Source organism: Rana temporaria, chromosome 1 (genome assembly GCF_905171775.1).
Source record: "Rana temporaria chromosome 1, aRanTem1.1, whole genome shotgun sequence".
Taxonomy (NCBI): Eukaryota; Metazoa; Chordata; class Amphibia; order Anura; family Ranidae; genus Rana; species Rana temporaria.
Window position 1 is genome coordinate 368,738,499 of NC_053489.1, and position 17,527 is coordinate 368,756,025.

At 47.7% G+C, this 17,527-nt stretch overlaps 1 protein-coding gene across 4 annotated transcripts in view; it reads left to right on the forward strand.

Annotated features, from left to right (window-relative positions):
- The window catches only part of PIP5K1C (phosphatidylinositol-4-phosphate 5-kinase type 1 gamma), a 486,720-nt gene that overhangs the window by 342,776 nt on the left and 126,417 nt on the right, over window positions 1-17,527 (forward strand). For all 4 annotated transcript variants that reach the window (XM_040322323.1, XM_040322302.1, XM_040322309.1 and 1 more), the window contains one exon: window positions 5,461-5,599. In XM_040322323.1, coding sequence (XP_040178257.1) covers window positions 5,461-5,599 — 139 coding nt within the window. The remainder of the gene's footprint in view (window positions 1-5,460; window positions 5,600-17,527) is intronic.

Here is a 17,527-nt window from a genome sequence, read left to right on the forward strand (position 1 = left end):
TTGTCAGGGCATCTGACCCTTGACACAAAGATGTCCAGGTTTACGTTGAACCTGGAAGCCAACAGGTCCACATCTGGGATTCCCCATTTCTGACATATGATTTTAAACATGTCGGGGTGTAGAGACCATTCTCCTGGATGGTCTAAAAAATCCGCCTGCCAATCTTCTACTCCTGGAATGAAGACCGCAGATAGGCGAGGAATATGCCTTTCTGCCCAGGCCAAGATGTGATTCACCTCTTTTTGGGCATCCAGACTTCTGGTGCCTCCTTGGTGATTGATATAAGCTACGGCCGTAGCATTGTCGGACTGAACCCGAACCGACCAGCCTTGCAGTCTGTAAGACCAAACTTTGAGGGCCAAATTAATTGCCCGAATCTCCACAATGTTGATGGGTAGGAGCTTTTCGGCCCCGGACCACTTTCCCCTGGGCAGATGCTTCTTCTGTCTGTGGTCACCACTTTTCAGGTAACTGGAGTGAAGGATTTTCCTTCTGACAGTTTTTAGGGGAGCAACCACCAATTGAGGCTCTGGCGAACCCCTGGAGATAAGATCATAGGAAGATCCAGGGCCTTAACATCTTTGTTCCAAGCTGACAGAATTCCGCCCTGTAACGGTCTTGAGTGAAACTGGGCGTAAGGGACAGCTTTGAATGAGGCTACCATCTTTCCCAATAATCTCATGCATAGACGGATGGAAGGCCTTATTTACGCCATTACCACTCGGACCAAGTCTCCTATGGCTTTTGCCTTCAGCTTGGGAAGTAATGCCTTGCTTAGGGACGTGTCTATAATCATGCCCAGGTACTCTAACCTTTTTTGAGACTGCAAGGAAGATTTCTTCAGATTGAGGACCCAGCCTAGGTACTCTAAATATTCCACTGTGCTGAGCACATTGTGGCCCAAGCATGCGGCGGACTGATCTAAGATCAACATATCATCCAGGTAGGCTGTTACTGCTATGCCTCGTGCCCTTAGCCTTGCTAGGGCCGGGGGCCAGTATTTTTGTGAACACTCGAGGTGCTGTAGCCAGCCCGAAAGGAAGGGCCACAAACTGAAAGTGGCGCTGATCCTTCGCAAACCTTATAAACCTTTGGTGAGCGGGAAATATTGGCACATGTAGATATGCATCTCTGATGTCTATTGATGCCAGGAATTCTCCTCCCTGAAGGGTGGAAACAACTGAACGGACAGACTCCATGCGAAAAGGAGCGAATGTTCAGACTTTTCAGATCTAGGATAGGTCTGACATCCCTGTTTGGTTTTGGAACCGTAAGCAGGTTTGAATATAATCCTGACCCCTGATCCTCTGGGGCTTACTCCAAGATTACCCCTTGGAACACCTGTTGTCCCAAGGCCAACAGTAAAGGCCTTATTTTTTCTGGATCTTTGGCAATTCTCGACCTCAGAAAATGGGGTGGCGGAAGTTCTCTGAACTGTAGCTTGTAGCCTGAGGACACTGATGACCCACTTGTCCTGAACCTCGTTCCGCCAGGCATTTGCAAAATGCAGCAGCCTTCACCTCACTCGGCCGAGCGGGGGCATCCCTTTATAGGGAAGTTTTGGGGGTCTGTCTAGACTTTGAACCCCAAGTTCTTTTCTGCCCTTAGGCTTAGCTCTGGGCTTTTCCCCTAGTGTTAGACTGGGGAGGCCATCGCCACTGCCTGGAGACCGAGTTTCCAGAAGCTGGAGAAAGAGTACGTTTAAATGAGGGACGCTTACACTTCTTCTTAACCGGCAATAAAGTAGACTTGCCTCCGGTAATCTTCTGGATGTATTTATCCAGGTCATCCCCAAACAGGCATTCTCCCCCAAATGGGAACGCTGCCAAGTATCTCTTGCAGGAAGCCTCGGCCTCCCAATGTTTTAACCAAAGGGACCTGCGCATGTGTACCTGCAGGAGATTCAAGCGCGATGCTTGTTGAACAAAGTCCATAATCGCATCAATCGCAAAGCACAAGGCCTTAGGAAGGTCCTCATAAACCTCAATCTCCTCTGTAGATAGGAGATTAATCATCTGCTTCATTTGTTCCTTGAGGAACTGACATACACCAATGGCTGTAACTGCAGGTGGTACTACAGTCCCAGCCATGGCAGAGGAAGCTTTTAATAGGGACTCCAGCTTTTTATCAGTTGGATCCTTAAAACCCTGTGCGCTGTCTAAAGGACAGGTCAGGTTTTTGATTGCACAAGAAGCTGCATCAATTAGCAGGTACCCCCCATTTCTTAGTGAATCCATAGGATAAAAGAGGGAAAAAACTGTTTATCTGGGTGAACCCAGTCATCATACATCAGTTTATCCAGCAAGGGATTAACTGGAAAGGTGCATGCAGCCTGCGGGGATTACTGGAATCCCAAAGAGGAACCAGAGGGTCTAGACGCTTCAACAGGAGGCAATTTGTAAGTGGCACGCACCATTTCTGCATAATATTGCACCTGCATCTTTAGCGACTAGGAAGTCGCAAGAATCCTCTCATCCTCTGAGTCCTCAGACTGCACATGATCCTCATCTCCAGAGAGGGATTTTTCACCCTCAGAAGGCTCATCTGAAAAAAGAGCCAGAGCAGATGAAGGGGATCTACCCCGTTTTCTGCTATCTCTCAAGGAGGTTGCAACTGTATTGACAATCCTTCGTTCTCAGTCATCCAAAGCAACTTTTAAAGCGTCCTCAGTGACGTATACAGGAGCTGCCATAGGAGAAGCTGCAAAACCAGACAGGGGCTCATCCTGTGAGGCTGCTATCAGGCTGACAGAGGGGGATGGTAAACTGCAGGCAAGCTCAGAATCCTTAGCCGTACGCAGGGATTTTCTGGTGCCTCTTTTACCCGAACTAGACCCTCTTCTCGGGGACATAGTCCTTACTGCAAAGCAAAGGTACTATCCACAAATACAAATGCAATCACTGTTGTGCTATAGTCTTATAATACACAAAATATCAGCTCACTGCACAACCTGATGCCGAGTAGGAGTCTTAGGTTTGCCTGGTTCAATCCACAGGGATGCTTACAGCCCACAACTCTGTGTCCATGCCGCTTACAGAAGGCTTTGGCGTACTGGGCTTTTGAACCAGCCTCTTGGCGCCTGGACACAGGTGTTCAGCATTGCGCACGGATCACTAGCAACCACTTGGCCCTCCCCCTATCCATGTCCCATTCAGACAGTAAAAGCACACTCCCGACGCGCACACGCGCCACTGTCATGATGGCGCCCAGGAGACGAGGAAGAGGGGGGAGAGATTACTGGGTGGCATTATTATGGACCCCTGTATGCGTATTGTGGCAGAGCCTGCAGCGCATTTTTCTTCTTAGCACATGTTAAATGTGACCAACCACCTTAACACTGGCGAAAAAACTGAGGCACTCTCCATTTGGGAGGGGCTATATAGGGGAGAACATTTTAATTGGGTTTGCCAGTGTCCAATCACCTGTGGTGACTACATAACCCATTAAGTAATTAAGGCTCTGTGTCCCCGTGATGTAGTGGTTAACCCCTTCACTGTCAGTGTCATTTTTACAGTAATCGGTGCATTTTTATAGCACTGATCGCTGTAAAAATGTGTCAAAAGTGTCTGTGTCCGCCATAAATTTTTTACAGCAAAAAGTAAAAAATATTGCTTTTTTATTTTTGTTTATAGCGCAAAAAATAAAAACGCAGAGGTGGTCAAAAAGAAAGCACTATTTGTGGGAAAAAAAGGACATAAATTTTGTTTGGGAGCCACTTCGCCCGACCACGCAATTGTTAGTTAAAGCCTGGCCTGGTCTGGTCTTTGACCAGCAAAATGGTTCGGGGCTTAAAGGGGTTGTAAAGGTAAATGTTTTTTTACCTTAATGCATCCTATGCATTAAGGTGAAAAAACATCCGACTGTACAGGCCCCCCCGAACCCCCGTTTTACTTACCTCACCCCTCGAAAGTCCCGCGTGCGTCCTTGTGATCTTCTTCGGTTCCCAGCCTGGCCGTTGATTGGCTAGGCTGGACGGATTGATAGCAGCGCAGCCATTGGCTGGCGCTGCTGTCAATCACATCCGATGTCGCTGCGCGCCGGGGGCGGGGCCGAGTGATACAGGCGGCGGCTATGCCCGCCGCTGTATCATGGGAGCGCGCCCGCAAAAGCTTTCCACCATGCTCGCTCGCTCGCATGAAGGTGGAAAGCTTTTGCGAGGAGGAGCCGAGACAGCCGCCGAGGGACCCCAGAAGACCAGATTCGGGGACTCTCTGTGCAAAACGAGCTGCACAGTGAAGGTAAGTATAACATGTTTGTTATTTAAAAAAGAAAAAAAAATTCTTCCTTTAGTGTCCCTTTAAGTGGTTAAAAGTGTCCCAGACCACAGGTATGGAGGTACTTTACCCGTTCGTGACCCAATAGGAGTTAATTTCATCAAGCCCCTGATCTGTTACAGCTCAGTCAGCGAGCCATAGAGGACTCAATCTCCATATCCTATAGGAACTAGACATACCAGAACGAAGTCTACCAATAAAGGAGAATGGTCAGATATTGCTCTAGGGAGATATCTGATTGATTGCAGTCACCATACCAAGCAAGCCTTGAGAAAGTAAACATAGGTCAAGGTGGGACAATGTACTGTAAGTATCAGAATAACATGAATATTCCCATGTAGTAGCATGTTTCTATCTCCAAGCATCTCCCAGGTCAAATTTGTCTAGAAAGAAACATGAAGGGGTAGGGTGTAGAGCAGACAAACTGCCCCAGCGTGCCCCATGAGGAAGCGAGTTTTCGCGAAACCGGTCGGGCGGAACGAGTGTCGTATCGGATCACCCCCCGTTGACTGCACCTTTCCCTACCTACCTGGACGGGTCTTTTTGGTTGGCTTCCGGCCGGAGCTCCAAATTTGACATGCCTATTTTATATCGTTTATATGTAAGTGCCTTTTTTTCTTCTTTTTAATAAATGTTACCTACGTTATTACACTATTGTGGCCCTTATGTGTCTTCCATGATTATCGGAACCCCAATTTTCCATCGATTGGCTTGAGACGGAGGTGTATTTGCTATTCAGTCTTTCTACAATTCAACTGCCATAGTGTTTACCTACACGCCTTCTGGGGTCTTCTTTTAATTAAGAGACCGCTGGTCATCTGGTAAGCAGACATATTGATTTATGGTGGAGGTTTTTCTATTTATTGGATCGTCACCACAGCCTTAGATCATCACTTATGGACTGTTTCTTCTGTTTCCTTCACTTCACTGGGGATCAGGACTTTCTTTACGTTTTAGATCATTTATGGACACTGATCTATGTCATGACTTTTAGAAAAAAAAATTCTTTTTTTGTATAGCGCATCTTGTTTTTTCCACTGTTGTACACTTGGGCCAAATGTTGGCCGTTTCTGTTGAACTGGCCAATATTCAGGCCGTGTATACCAGCTGTAAAAGGTTAGTCAATAAAAGATGTATATTTTTTGTTTGCGGTTCTGCTAATGTTTGACTATTTCTATTCTCGTAGGTCGATCAGACATTTTGCCATGCACTACACCATCATTTGAAGAAGCAACCACTGTCTCCATTACTACAACAATATCTTCAACGTCCCTTTCAATTCCGGAACGTTCTCCATCTGAAACTTCAGAGCAGCCTCGTTATCGGTAAGTGTGGTACAACAGGAGCTGCGATGCAAGTTGAAGGTTTTATTTTCATTTGTTTTTTTTTTACTTGTTTTATAACAGTGGTTTTGTTTGTTCCTTTTAAGGGATTAGCCTATATTAAACATGGAAAAACTTTTCCTAGGCCATCTAGGTCTTTTTAATGTAATTAGGTTTATAGATAGCGTAACTGTATAGAGTACAATCTGTACAGATTTGTTATAAGCCCTCCTATATATATTGCCATGAAGAGTAACACACTCTCACACACTGTTATACGTTTCATTATATTTTTATTTATCATAGCAACTGATGATTAGTTACAGAAATTGCAGCATAGCCTTGTCCAGTCCTTAGTGAGTTCTGACTCACAGCCGTACCTCACAAGTTTGTTGGTCGATGAACTATGGATAGGGATGATTAAACAGGCTTGGATTCAGTTTGCGGGCCTGAAAAGGCCTAGGAAGTCATGGAGAAAATGTAAAAATAGATGGCTTGTGTGTTGGGGGCAGTGCTTTAACTGGGCCGGAACGCGGCGGTACTCAGTACCGCCACTTCCAAAAATGGCCCTAGAGAGTACCAGCACCTCTCCGTGCGCCCAGTACGTGGGTTTCCCATACCGGAACGCAGCCCCAGGCCAGGAATATGATGATCAGTGGCGGAACTACCGCCATAGCGACCCACGCGGGCGCTATGGGGCCTGCAGCCGAGTGGGGCCCGCTGATGGGGAGGCAGATCGGTGCACTTTGACAGTTACAGAACCGATGCTGTGTATCTCTCCCTCCTGTCGGCATCATTTCTGTAACTGTCACAGCGCACCGATCTGACTCCCTGTTCTAGCCACATGTGATCCTCCTATAGGTGCCTGGTCTCCCCCCAGCGCTGCCTGCTTTCCTCTCCCTAAAAGCTGGGGGACACTGTAAGAGCGGGGGAGGGCTTTCCTGTCTTAATGCACAGGCACTTCTGTGAACTGCCCAGGGGTCCTAGGTGCATGGGGGGCCTTTGAAGTTTCCACCCAGCAGGTTTGGGCAGCAGTGGTAACAGGTCTCCTCACGTTGGCTTTACAGGTCAGTTCTGGCTGTGTCTGCAATGCTCTCTCTCTCTCTCCCTGGCATCTTCCTCCCTTCCTCAGCCACTATCTGGCCGGCCGTCCTGCTCCCTGTCGTCCTCACACAGACCCATTCATCTTTGCCTGTCACACTGCTCCTCTCAGATGGTTGTTATCTCTCCCCCTCCCTTCCCTGACTTTTCCCTGCAGACACTTTACCTTCACACATGTGTGTGTGTGTCCCAGGATCTACAAACATTGAACAGTGGCGGCTGGTGCTCAAAATTGGGGGGGGGGGGGGGGCGCAAAAAAAAAAAAAATTGAAGCCTCACTGTGCCCATCACATGCAACCACTGTGCTATGCCACCAAATGCAGCCACTGTGCCATCAATTGTCACCACTGTGCCATGCCATCAAACAGCAACTGTGCCATCAATTGTCACCACTGTGCCATGCCATCAAACGCAGCTACTGTGCCATCAAACGCAGCCACTGTGCCATCAATTGTCACCACTGTGCCATGCCATCAAACGCAGTCACTGTGCCATGCCATCAAACGCAGCCACTGTTCCATCAATTGTCACCACTGTGCCATGCCATCAAATGCAGCCACTGTGCCCCTCAATTGTTGCCACTGTGCCAATTGTCACCACTGTGCCCTTTAATTGTCACCACTGTGCCCCATGATGCCACTGTGCCCATTGTCACCACTGTGCCCCATGATGCCACTGTGCCCATTGTCACCACAACTTTTCATGTTCAGTATTGGGGGGGGGGGGGAGCACCGGCTCCTAATAGAGTACCGCCACCTCTTTTGGCCCACTTAAAGCACTGGTTGGGGGGTTGCTGAGGCAAGCACCTGGACTGGTCTTTTCCCTATGTCTCCTTCCTTCTTTCTGATTAGAGTTTGGCATCTGGGACACAGCAGGCAAAACTATTTACAGCTACAAGACAGCATATGAGCAGAATATGCCTCAAACAGGTTTTATTCTACTATTATGCAATAAAAATGAGAGTGAACCATCTGATGTGCTGTACTGCCATACTGCTTGATGTCAACATTTAGAAAGCAGGCCCTGAGGAGATCTACAGTTGCTCGGCATTGTTCATTTAAAAATTTTTTGCAACAAATCTAAGGAAACTGATAATCTTTTAGATTATTTTAGCTCACAGTTCATAGAGCTAATTGTCTAATTATAAATCTCCAGTCTTTTGAATGTAAAATAAATGCAAATAGACTTAGGTGGAGCTTATAGAACTCGCTTTGTGTTAAATTCCTGTCTAATAATACAGCTGTGCTCAAAAGTTTGCACAGAAATCATGAAATGTTGGCATTGACATTAAAAATGTGACTGATTATGGCAAAAAACTTTGGGCCAGATCCACAAAAACCCGGCGCAACGTAACTTTTTCAATTTAAGTTACACCGCCGGAAAATTTCTACCTAAGTGCCCGATCCACAAAGCACTTACCTAGAAATTTTCGGCTGTGTAACTTAAATCCGGCCGGCGCAAGGCGTTCCTAATTTAATGGGGCGAGTCCCATTTAAATTAGGCGCGCTCCCGCGCCGGCCGTACTGCGCATGCTCACGACGTCATTTTCCCGACGTGCTTTGCGCGGTTTTACGTTGCGCCGGGTTTTGAGAATCGCGACGGGCGTAAAAAAAAAAATACGAGTTGCGGCGGGAAAATTTTTTTTTTTTTTAAAAAAAAGACGGCGACGCGGGATAGAAGGGTCTACTCTTACAAGGCCTAAACAGTTTAGGCCTTGTAAAAGCAGCCCTAATATTGCGACGGCAAACTAATACTTACGGAGAAAAAACGAAGCGTAAAAGCTTTGTGGATCTCCGTAAGTGCTAATTTGCATACCCGAAGCGGCATTCCGACGAGAAATGCCCCCAGCGGCGGATGCGGTACTGCATCCTAAGATCCGACAGTGTAAGTCCCTTACACATGTCGGATCTTCTGTCTATCTATGTGAAACTGATTCTGTGGATCAGTTCCATAGATAGAAACAGGGATACGACGGCGTATCAGTAGATACGCCGTCGTATCCCTTTTGTGGATTTGGCCCTATATAGTGATCATATGAAGCCACTTATTATCACATAGTTGTTTTGTTTCCTTTTAAAATCATAATGATAGCAGATATCACCCAAAAGTTGACATACCCTGGAATGTTTGGCTTTGGTACAGACACACAGGGTGACACACACAGGTTAAAATGGAAATTCTCACATAGTTACATAGTTAATCAGGTTGAAAAAAGACACAAGTTCAACCAGTTCAAAAAGCTATCTATGGTTTTTTTAAATTCCAATTAGTGTCAATGAGCTTGTTGCACTGCGCATGCTAGATACTGAGCCATGGGTAGCAGAAAAGAACCGTCAAAAGACATGTGTAACAAGGCAGTGGAACTTTAAAAAGATATCCAAAGCCTTCGATATGCCAGTCAGTACTGTTCAATCATTTATTAAGAAGTGGAAAATTTGTGGATCTCCTGATGCCAAGCCATGGTCAGGTAGACCAAGAATGATTGCAGCCACAACTGCAAAAGATGGTATGGTTGATTCAAGGAGCACAATACAACAATAGTTGAACAAAAATGAGGTGCATGGTCGAGTTGCCAGAAAGAAACCTTTACTGCTACAAAAAAGCCTGATTACAATATGCCTGACAATATCTTGACAGGCCTTTCAGCTTTTGGCACACTTTAATCTGTAGTGACGATTCCAAATTAGACCTTTATGGTCAAAACCATAAATGCTATGTTTTGAGCCACAAGAATATCATCCCCAGTGTCAAGCATGGTGGTGGCTCACTGATGTTTTGGGGGGTGTGAGATCTAAAGCCACAGGGAATTTTATGAAAATTAACCATTTCCTTACTGTGCTATAACCAAAAGATGGCTACAGCGCGCGCGGCTCTGTTGTTCTGGGAGGGCGTCCATGGATGTCCTCCCGAGACCACACCCCTTGCACGCCCCCCCACATTTGTGGAAATTTACACACAGACTAATATACACTGATTTTGGTTAATTTCACCAAAGAAATGTAGCAGAATACACTTTGATCTAAACTTATGAAGAACAATTATTTATTTGCAAACTTTTATAACAAACAAAGAAAAATTTTGTTTTTTCAACATTTTCTGTATTTTTTATAATTTATTAAGCAAAAAGTAGACACCCCAGTAGTGATTAAATACCACCATAAGAGATCTCTTTTTGTGTGAACAAAATTGTAAAAATGTTGTTTGGGTACAGTGTTGCATGACCAGCAAATTGTCAAAATTGGCCTGGGCAGAAAGGGGGTAAAAGTGCCCGATATTGGAGTGGTTGAGATTGTGCCATTCTGTTATGATTTACCTGTACTGAATTCCATAAGAAATAAAATAAATGTGTTTTGCCTGTTCACGCATTTCCTTTATAAATGGTATATACTGTATATTACCAATTCTTCAAGGACATGGCAAATGTTTGAGCACAACTCTACATCCTTTTATTTTCCTTATTTTCCGTTCAAACATTTGCTTCAACAGAAAATTCACTTGGCCTTGGTCAGGGTTGGACTGGCCATCGGGACTACCGGGAGTTTCCCGGTGGGCCGATGGCTCAGTGGGCCAGTTGTCACTCAGGGGCGTCGGAAGGGATGGCTAGAGCCCTAAATGGGTCCCCAAAAAGCCCGGAGTCTCGCCCTGAGTGTAAACATCCAGTGATTGGTGGGCAAGCGGGGGTGTGCGGCCGCAGTGAGAGTGGAGCTGTCAAAACTGATGTCGGGGATGGGCGGGGCCAATATGCGGGGGCACCCCCATCCCCGACATCAGTGCTTAGATGTGACAGCTCCACTCTCACTGCGGCCGCAAGCCCCGATACCAAAGTGCACTCTGACAGTCATAATCAGGGCCGGGCTGGGCCGGGATGCAAAGTGGCACTTTCCTCCCGGGCCGCTCTGATTCCCTGTAAAAAGGGCCGCTGTACTGCCAGCTCTGAACTGCGCATGTCCGGCTGTGCCTGCAATAGATTAGAATAGGCCGTCCGCCGTCGGCCGCGGACCCTGCAGTGCAGTACAGATTTGCTCCCGAGTCCCGCGCACGCCGCTCAATGGCTGGAGATCACACCGTTATTGGCTGTCAGTGTCATGTGACCCGTGGTGGGCGGGGCTTCGGATGGTACACAGGGACGGGGCTCTTGGGGAGAAGGCTCAGGCTGCTTGACTCATGTGACAGGCTGCTGTCTGACGGGGCTGGAAGATGGCAACCTGCGGGAGAGACATGTGCTGTGCTGCTGCTGTCGATAGAGAGAACAACCCCAGAGGAGCTGGTAAGTGTAACCTAACTACTACCCCACCCTGCATTCACCCACCCACCCTGCATTTACCCACCCTGCATTCACCCACACACCCTGCATTCACACACCCTGCATTCACCCACATACACCCACCCTGCGTTTACCCACCCTGCATTCACCCACCCTGCGTACACCCACCCTGCATTCACCCACCCTGCTTTTAGCCACATGCACTCACCCATCCTGCATTCACCCTCATACACCCACCCTTCATTCACCCACCCTGCGTACACCCACATTCACCCATCCTGCATTCATCCACATACACCCACCCTGCATTCACGCACATTCACCCACCCTGCGTACACCCACATTCATCCACATACACCCATCCTGCATTCACCCACCCTGCTTTCAGCCACATGCACTCACCCATCCTCCATTCACCCATCCTCCATTCACCCACATACACCCACCCTCCGTACACCCACATTCGGCCACCCTGCATTCGCCCACATTCACCCATTCTGCATACACCCACCCTTCATACACCCACCCTTCATTCACCCATCCTGCATTCAACCACATTCACCCACGTACACCCACCCTGCGTACACCCACATTCACCCATCCTGCATTCACCCACATTCACCCATCCTGCATTAATCCACATACACCCACCCTGCATACACCCACATTCACCCACCCTGCACTCACCCACCCTGCATACACCCACCCATCCTGCATTCACCCACATTCACCCATCCTGCATTCACCCTGCGTACACCCACCCTGCGTTCACCCATCCTGCGTTCACCCACATTCACCCATCCTGCATTCACCCATCCTGCATTCACCCACATACACTGCATTCACACACCCTGCATTCACACACCCTGCATTCACCCACATACACCCACCCTGCGTTTACCCACCCTGCATTCACCCACCCTGCATTCACCCACCCTGCTTTTAGCCACATGCACTCACCCATCCTGCATTCACCCTCATACACCCACCCTTCATTCACCCACCCTGCGTACACCCACCCTGCATTCATCCACATACACCCACCCTGCATTCACGCACATTCACCCACCCTGCGTACACCCACATTCATCCACATACACCCATCCTGCATTCACCCACCCTGCTTTTCAGCCACATGCACTCACCCATCCTCCATTCACCCACATACACCCACCCTCCGTACACCCACATTCGGCCACCCTGCATTCGCCCACATTCACCCATTCTGCATACACCCACCCTTCATACACCCACCCTTCATTCACCCATCCTGCATTCAACCACATTCACCCACGTACACCCACCCTGCGTACACCCACATTCACCCATCCTGCATTCACCCACATTCACCCATCCTGCATTAATCCACATACACCCACCCTGCATACACCCACATTCACCCACCCTGCACTCACCCACCCTGCATACACCCTGCGTACACCCATCCTGCGTTCACCCACATTCACCCATCCTGCATTCACCCATCCTGCATTCACCCACATACACCCATCCTGCAATCACCCACATTCACCCACCCTGCATTCACCCACATTTACCCATCCCGCATTCACCCACCCTGCATTCACCACATACACCCACCCTGCATTCACGCACATTCACCCACCCTGCGTACACCCACATTCACCCACATACACCCACCCTGCATTCACCCACATACACCCATCCTGCATTCACCCATCCTGCATTCACCCATCCTGCATACACCCACATACACCCATCCTGCATTCACCCACATACACCCACCCTGCATTCACCCACATCCACCCATCCTGCATTCACCCATCCTGCATTCACCCACATACACCCTGCATTGGTCACCATCATCACACCTCTCTCTATTACCCTTCAGGCCAATGTACACTGCATTATATGTCACCATTAAGGATGAGCTCCAGTGTGTTCGCACAGCCCACGTGCAGAGTCCGCCAGGAAGTTGGCACCGCGCTGCGCTAATCACAGGCAGGGAGACATTATCCCGATGCTTGGCTGCAGAGATCGGGAAATGTCTCCCTGCCTGTGATTAGCGCAGCGCGGCGCCGACTTCCTGGTGGGCTCTGCACGTGGAGTGTGTGAACACACCGGAGCTCATCCCTAGTCACCATACCCTGTAGGGGTGCAACGGATCAAAAAACTCACGGATCGGATCGATCCTCGGATCAGGAGTCACGGATCGGATCATTTTCGGATCAGCAAAAAAAATAAAAAAATCTTGTTACACCCACCAGAGTTTTATATTTCATAGTTATTTTCAACACAAAATGGAGTTTATATGCTTAAATACAGTGTTTGGAAATCCGACGGACTGTTTACATGTTACATTTTAAAAGCAGCAGCAAACCTGCTGACCTTACATGCTTGCTAATGTGACAGAACACCTCTGATTTCACATTTAACTAAATGTGAAATCAGAGGTGTTCTGTCACATTATTAAGCATGTAAGGTTTGCTGCTGCTTTTAAAACTAAACAGTCTGTTGGTTTTTTAAACACTGTATTTATGCACATAAGCTCAGTTTTGTGTTGAAAATAACTATAAAAAAATATATGATCGGACACACACAGCAGGGCTTCACCTGTCAGTGATTATTGTGGGGTATGATGGTGTCCCCATAGTGTGTGTGTGTGATGACAGGGGACACAGTGTGGAGGGGAGGAATGTGTCATATACTCGCAATGTATTAACTACCGTATGTGTTCTGCTCTCGTCCTCGTCCAGTGCTGGTGATGCCGAATAGCATCCTCCCCCGTCCCCCCGTCCAGGAATACAATAACAAACACTCGGCCTCCCCCTCCTCCTCCCCCCCCGGGCTCCGCAGCGCTCCTTCTCCCTTCACACATGGCTCCGGCCAAAACACTAACACACGCTGCCTGCTTGTAACGCGCCCGATGATTGGTTTGGAGGCAGGGCAACTCTGGGTCGTCTCTTCTGTTCTGCATCCTGATTGGCCGAGTGCTAGCGCCTCCTCCTTTCTTGTCAGTCAGTGTACTGCAGTGAGAGGAGGCTGAGGGAGCTCGCAATGTACGGATCATACGGATCACATGTGTACCGATCCGAATAGGTTGATCCGTGCGGATCACGGATCAATGACGATCCGTTGCACCCCTAATACCCTGTGTGTACTCCTCATACCCTGCACATATCCATTACACCTGCTCAACTACAGACGACTAATGCACAGCTATCCACTCCCTGCAGAGCCCTGACACCACCCATCTAGGGTTGCCACCTCATCCCCTTAAACCCGAACACATGTTAATTACACAGGTTCCGAGTCTAATTTGATGCAGATAAGGCACCAAGTGAGTTTAATTACCACCTTAATCAGCCACAGAACCTGTGTAATTCATGTGTGTTTGGGTTTAAAGGCATGAGGTGGCAACCCTACACCCAACACTCCCCATTATACCCTATTATACTCTGCATACACCAATCACACCCCACACTACCAACACCTCTCACCACAGATCCCACCCTACTATACTCTGCATACACCATTCACATAAGAACTCTTGCACCTCTCACTACCCATCACACTTCACACCTTCTTACAGCTATGACCCCCCATCACACCCTGTCCTACCTTGTATACACCCATCACACACTGCATTATACACTGTGTACTCCCCTCTTTTATTGTCACCACCCTTTACAGCCTGGTTGCAACCATCACCATGCAACCTACCCCTCCCCTAAATATACAACAGTCAAACCCTTCATATACCTTCTCATCCTCCAATAAAAAAAAAAAAAAAAAAAAAAAACATTTGGTACATATTCCCTCATGCAATCCATCATTTGATCGTCTTTTTTTTTTTTTTGCTTTAAAAAATGAAAAAATACCAAAAATTATTATTTTATTTTTTTTGTAAATAAGTAATTTTTCTCCTTCACTGATGAGGCGGCACTGATTAGTTGGCACTGATGTGGAGGCACTAATATGCCGCACAGATAGGTGGCACTGATGGTGGGCAAGCACTGAAAGGCAGCACTGATTGGTGTCTCCGATGGGCACAGAATGGCATCACTTGCTGGGCACTGTTGGGGCTGCACTGATGATCAGTGCCCTTTTTCACCTGTACGGGTCTCCCCTGCGAAGAGGTGCCACTGATCGGTTCTCCTCTCCTCACACTCTGTCAGTGTGAGGCAAGGAGAGGCGATAAACGACACTTGTGATCCATGATTGGACACAGCGGATCACATGGATAAATGAATGGTGAGCTGATTCGGTGGTTCAATGGGCCACTTGAACCACCAATGGGCCACTTGACTGGACTTGCCCCCCAGGCCGAAGGCTGCCAGCCCTCCCCTGGTCAGAATGTATACAGGCAGTGTTTGCTATGTACTGGACGAAGGGGCACCGCACATCGGTATCGGGTCCTGCGGCTGCAGAGTCTGACTGCTGGCTGGGAGGAAGGTGGTGGCAGCACCCGTTGCCACTACTGCAAGTGCACGGTTCCAGTGCAGGCTGCAGAGTATCGCTGCTGGAGGGGGTGCATGGTGCGTGGAGTGCATGTGCAGGGTGACAACAGTGAACCTGTTGAACATCCTGCCTGTGTGTCCTCTCAGACCTCTTCTCTCCCGTGTAACTCCTCCTTCCCCCCCACAGCCACTTTCATCCATACAATAAGCAGACTGTCCGAGCAGAAGGCGGAGCTGTCCAACTTTTCAAGTTAAAAAGCCTGTGATTTGTTGCTAGGGGCGGTCCTAGCAACCAATCGTCTGTCTGTTACATGGAAAGTTAAACAGCTCCCGCCTTCTGCTTGGACTCGTCTGCCGCCTCTGTCTTCTCCCTGCTGTGTAAGGTAAGGGAGGGGGCACTGACATAAAGGGAACTGTGTTTGTTGCAAAGAAAGAAGATGGTTGTAAAGGATACCAGAAAGGAGGGGACTGTGAAAGGAAGTGGGTGTCAGTGTATGTGTAAGGAGGGGGTCAGTATATGTGTAAGGAGGGGAGGTCAGTATATGTGTGAGAAGGGGGGGGTCAGTGTTTGTGTCTGAGCCGCCCATAGTGTCGGCGGTAAAACGCCGCTATTTTTACCGCCGACAATTGCGTATAGTTTACTGTGTTTGTTTGCAAAAATTATGTGGGCCAGTCTGGATGAAGTCCAGGGCCAAATTTTTGTCCCAGTCCACCCCTGGCCTTGGTTGTGCTGAAAACAAAAATGTGTTGGACTAACAACATTTCAGTCACCAAAGTCCTTCATCAGATGATCTTAAACCTAACTATATATTTCTGTACCTTTAAAATAGTTCCTTTGGACAAAATTGGTCCAAACAAATTGTTAATTTCAGTAACAGAAGCGCCCACTGTAAGGACTGTATAAGCATCAGCTACATACACTGTACAGCGATGTGTTTCAGCAGCGTGATGGGGACGCATCCTGTATTAAAGATCATTCATGGCTGCTCTCTCTGCTTTTGGAAGGGGACTGGTCTTGTCTCTGTCCCCCTGTAGGTTTCTTCAGGTAGTCTGTAGTGTGTAAAAGCCTGCTGAATCCTTCCCACAGCTCTGCTTTCTATACAGGCAATGTCCACCACAGTGATGTCCTTGGAGTTCAGCTTTATTGGATGACTTTGTTCCTCAGAAGCCTCAGTCAGCTGAATTAACTCCCAAGCTTAGAGACCATATCTGGCTCTTATTGATGCAGTACGGGTCGCATTTAAAATGGAACAGCCAGTGATTTTAACTGTTACCAGTCATGGCCCCCTCTAAATGCCAAGTCTGTCAAAACGTTTCCAGTTCATTCCTTCAATATGCTCGCTGTGTTTGTGAAAATTAAGACAAATTATTATCTGCTCCCAAACCATTTGCTGACCAATATATGTTCGATAGGGGTTTAATTAAAAAGTAACCCCTACCCTCTATTACAGATACCACAATTTATTGGCTTAATAACACACTGATTGGACTTTTTGAGGACATATAATTGTTTAAGGAAACCACTGACAAGTGTTTGGAAACGCTTTCCAAATCCTTGTTTTTCTCATGCAGGCCCTGTCATTCAACCTGCCATCGCTGTTATGTTGACCTTTCAGATCTTACCAAAATGTGCTTTTCCCCTTGGCTCTGTATTATCATGTGGATGGTTTAACTGACGTTATCCATCTCGCCTCCTGAAATGGTCTTTTGTCTAACACACAAAGAACTTTCTGGCTGAAATGTTGGTCTGCATAACAGCAATAAAAAAAAAACACTTTGCTATTAATTAGGAATATTAGTTTTAATAAAAGTTCTCCTTAAAGCGGGGGTTCACCCAAAAATCAATTTTTAACATTACATTCAGCCGAGTTGTCCTAATGACAATCGGATGTTTTTTTTCCCCCTGTACATCCCTTATTTCACCGCCGCTTCCGGGTATGTCTTCTCCGGGACTGGGCGTTCCTATCTGATTGACAGGCTTCCGACCGTCGCATACTACGCATCATGAGTTGCCGAAAGAAGCCGAACATCGGTGCGGCTCTATACGGCGCCTGCGCATCGACGTTTGGCTTCTTTCTGCAACTTGTGATGCGTAGTATGCGACGGTCGGAAGCCTGTCAATCAGAT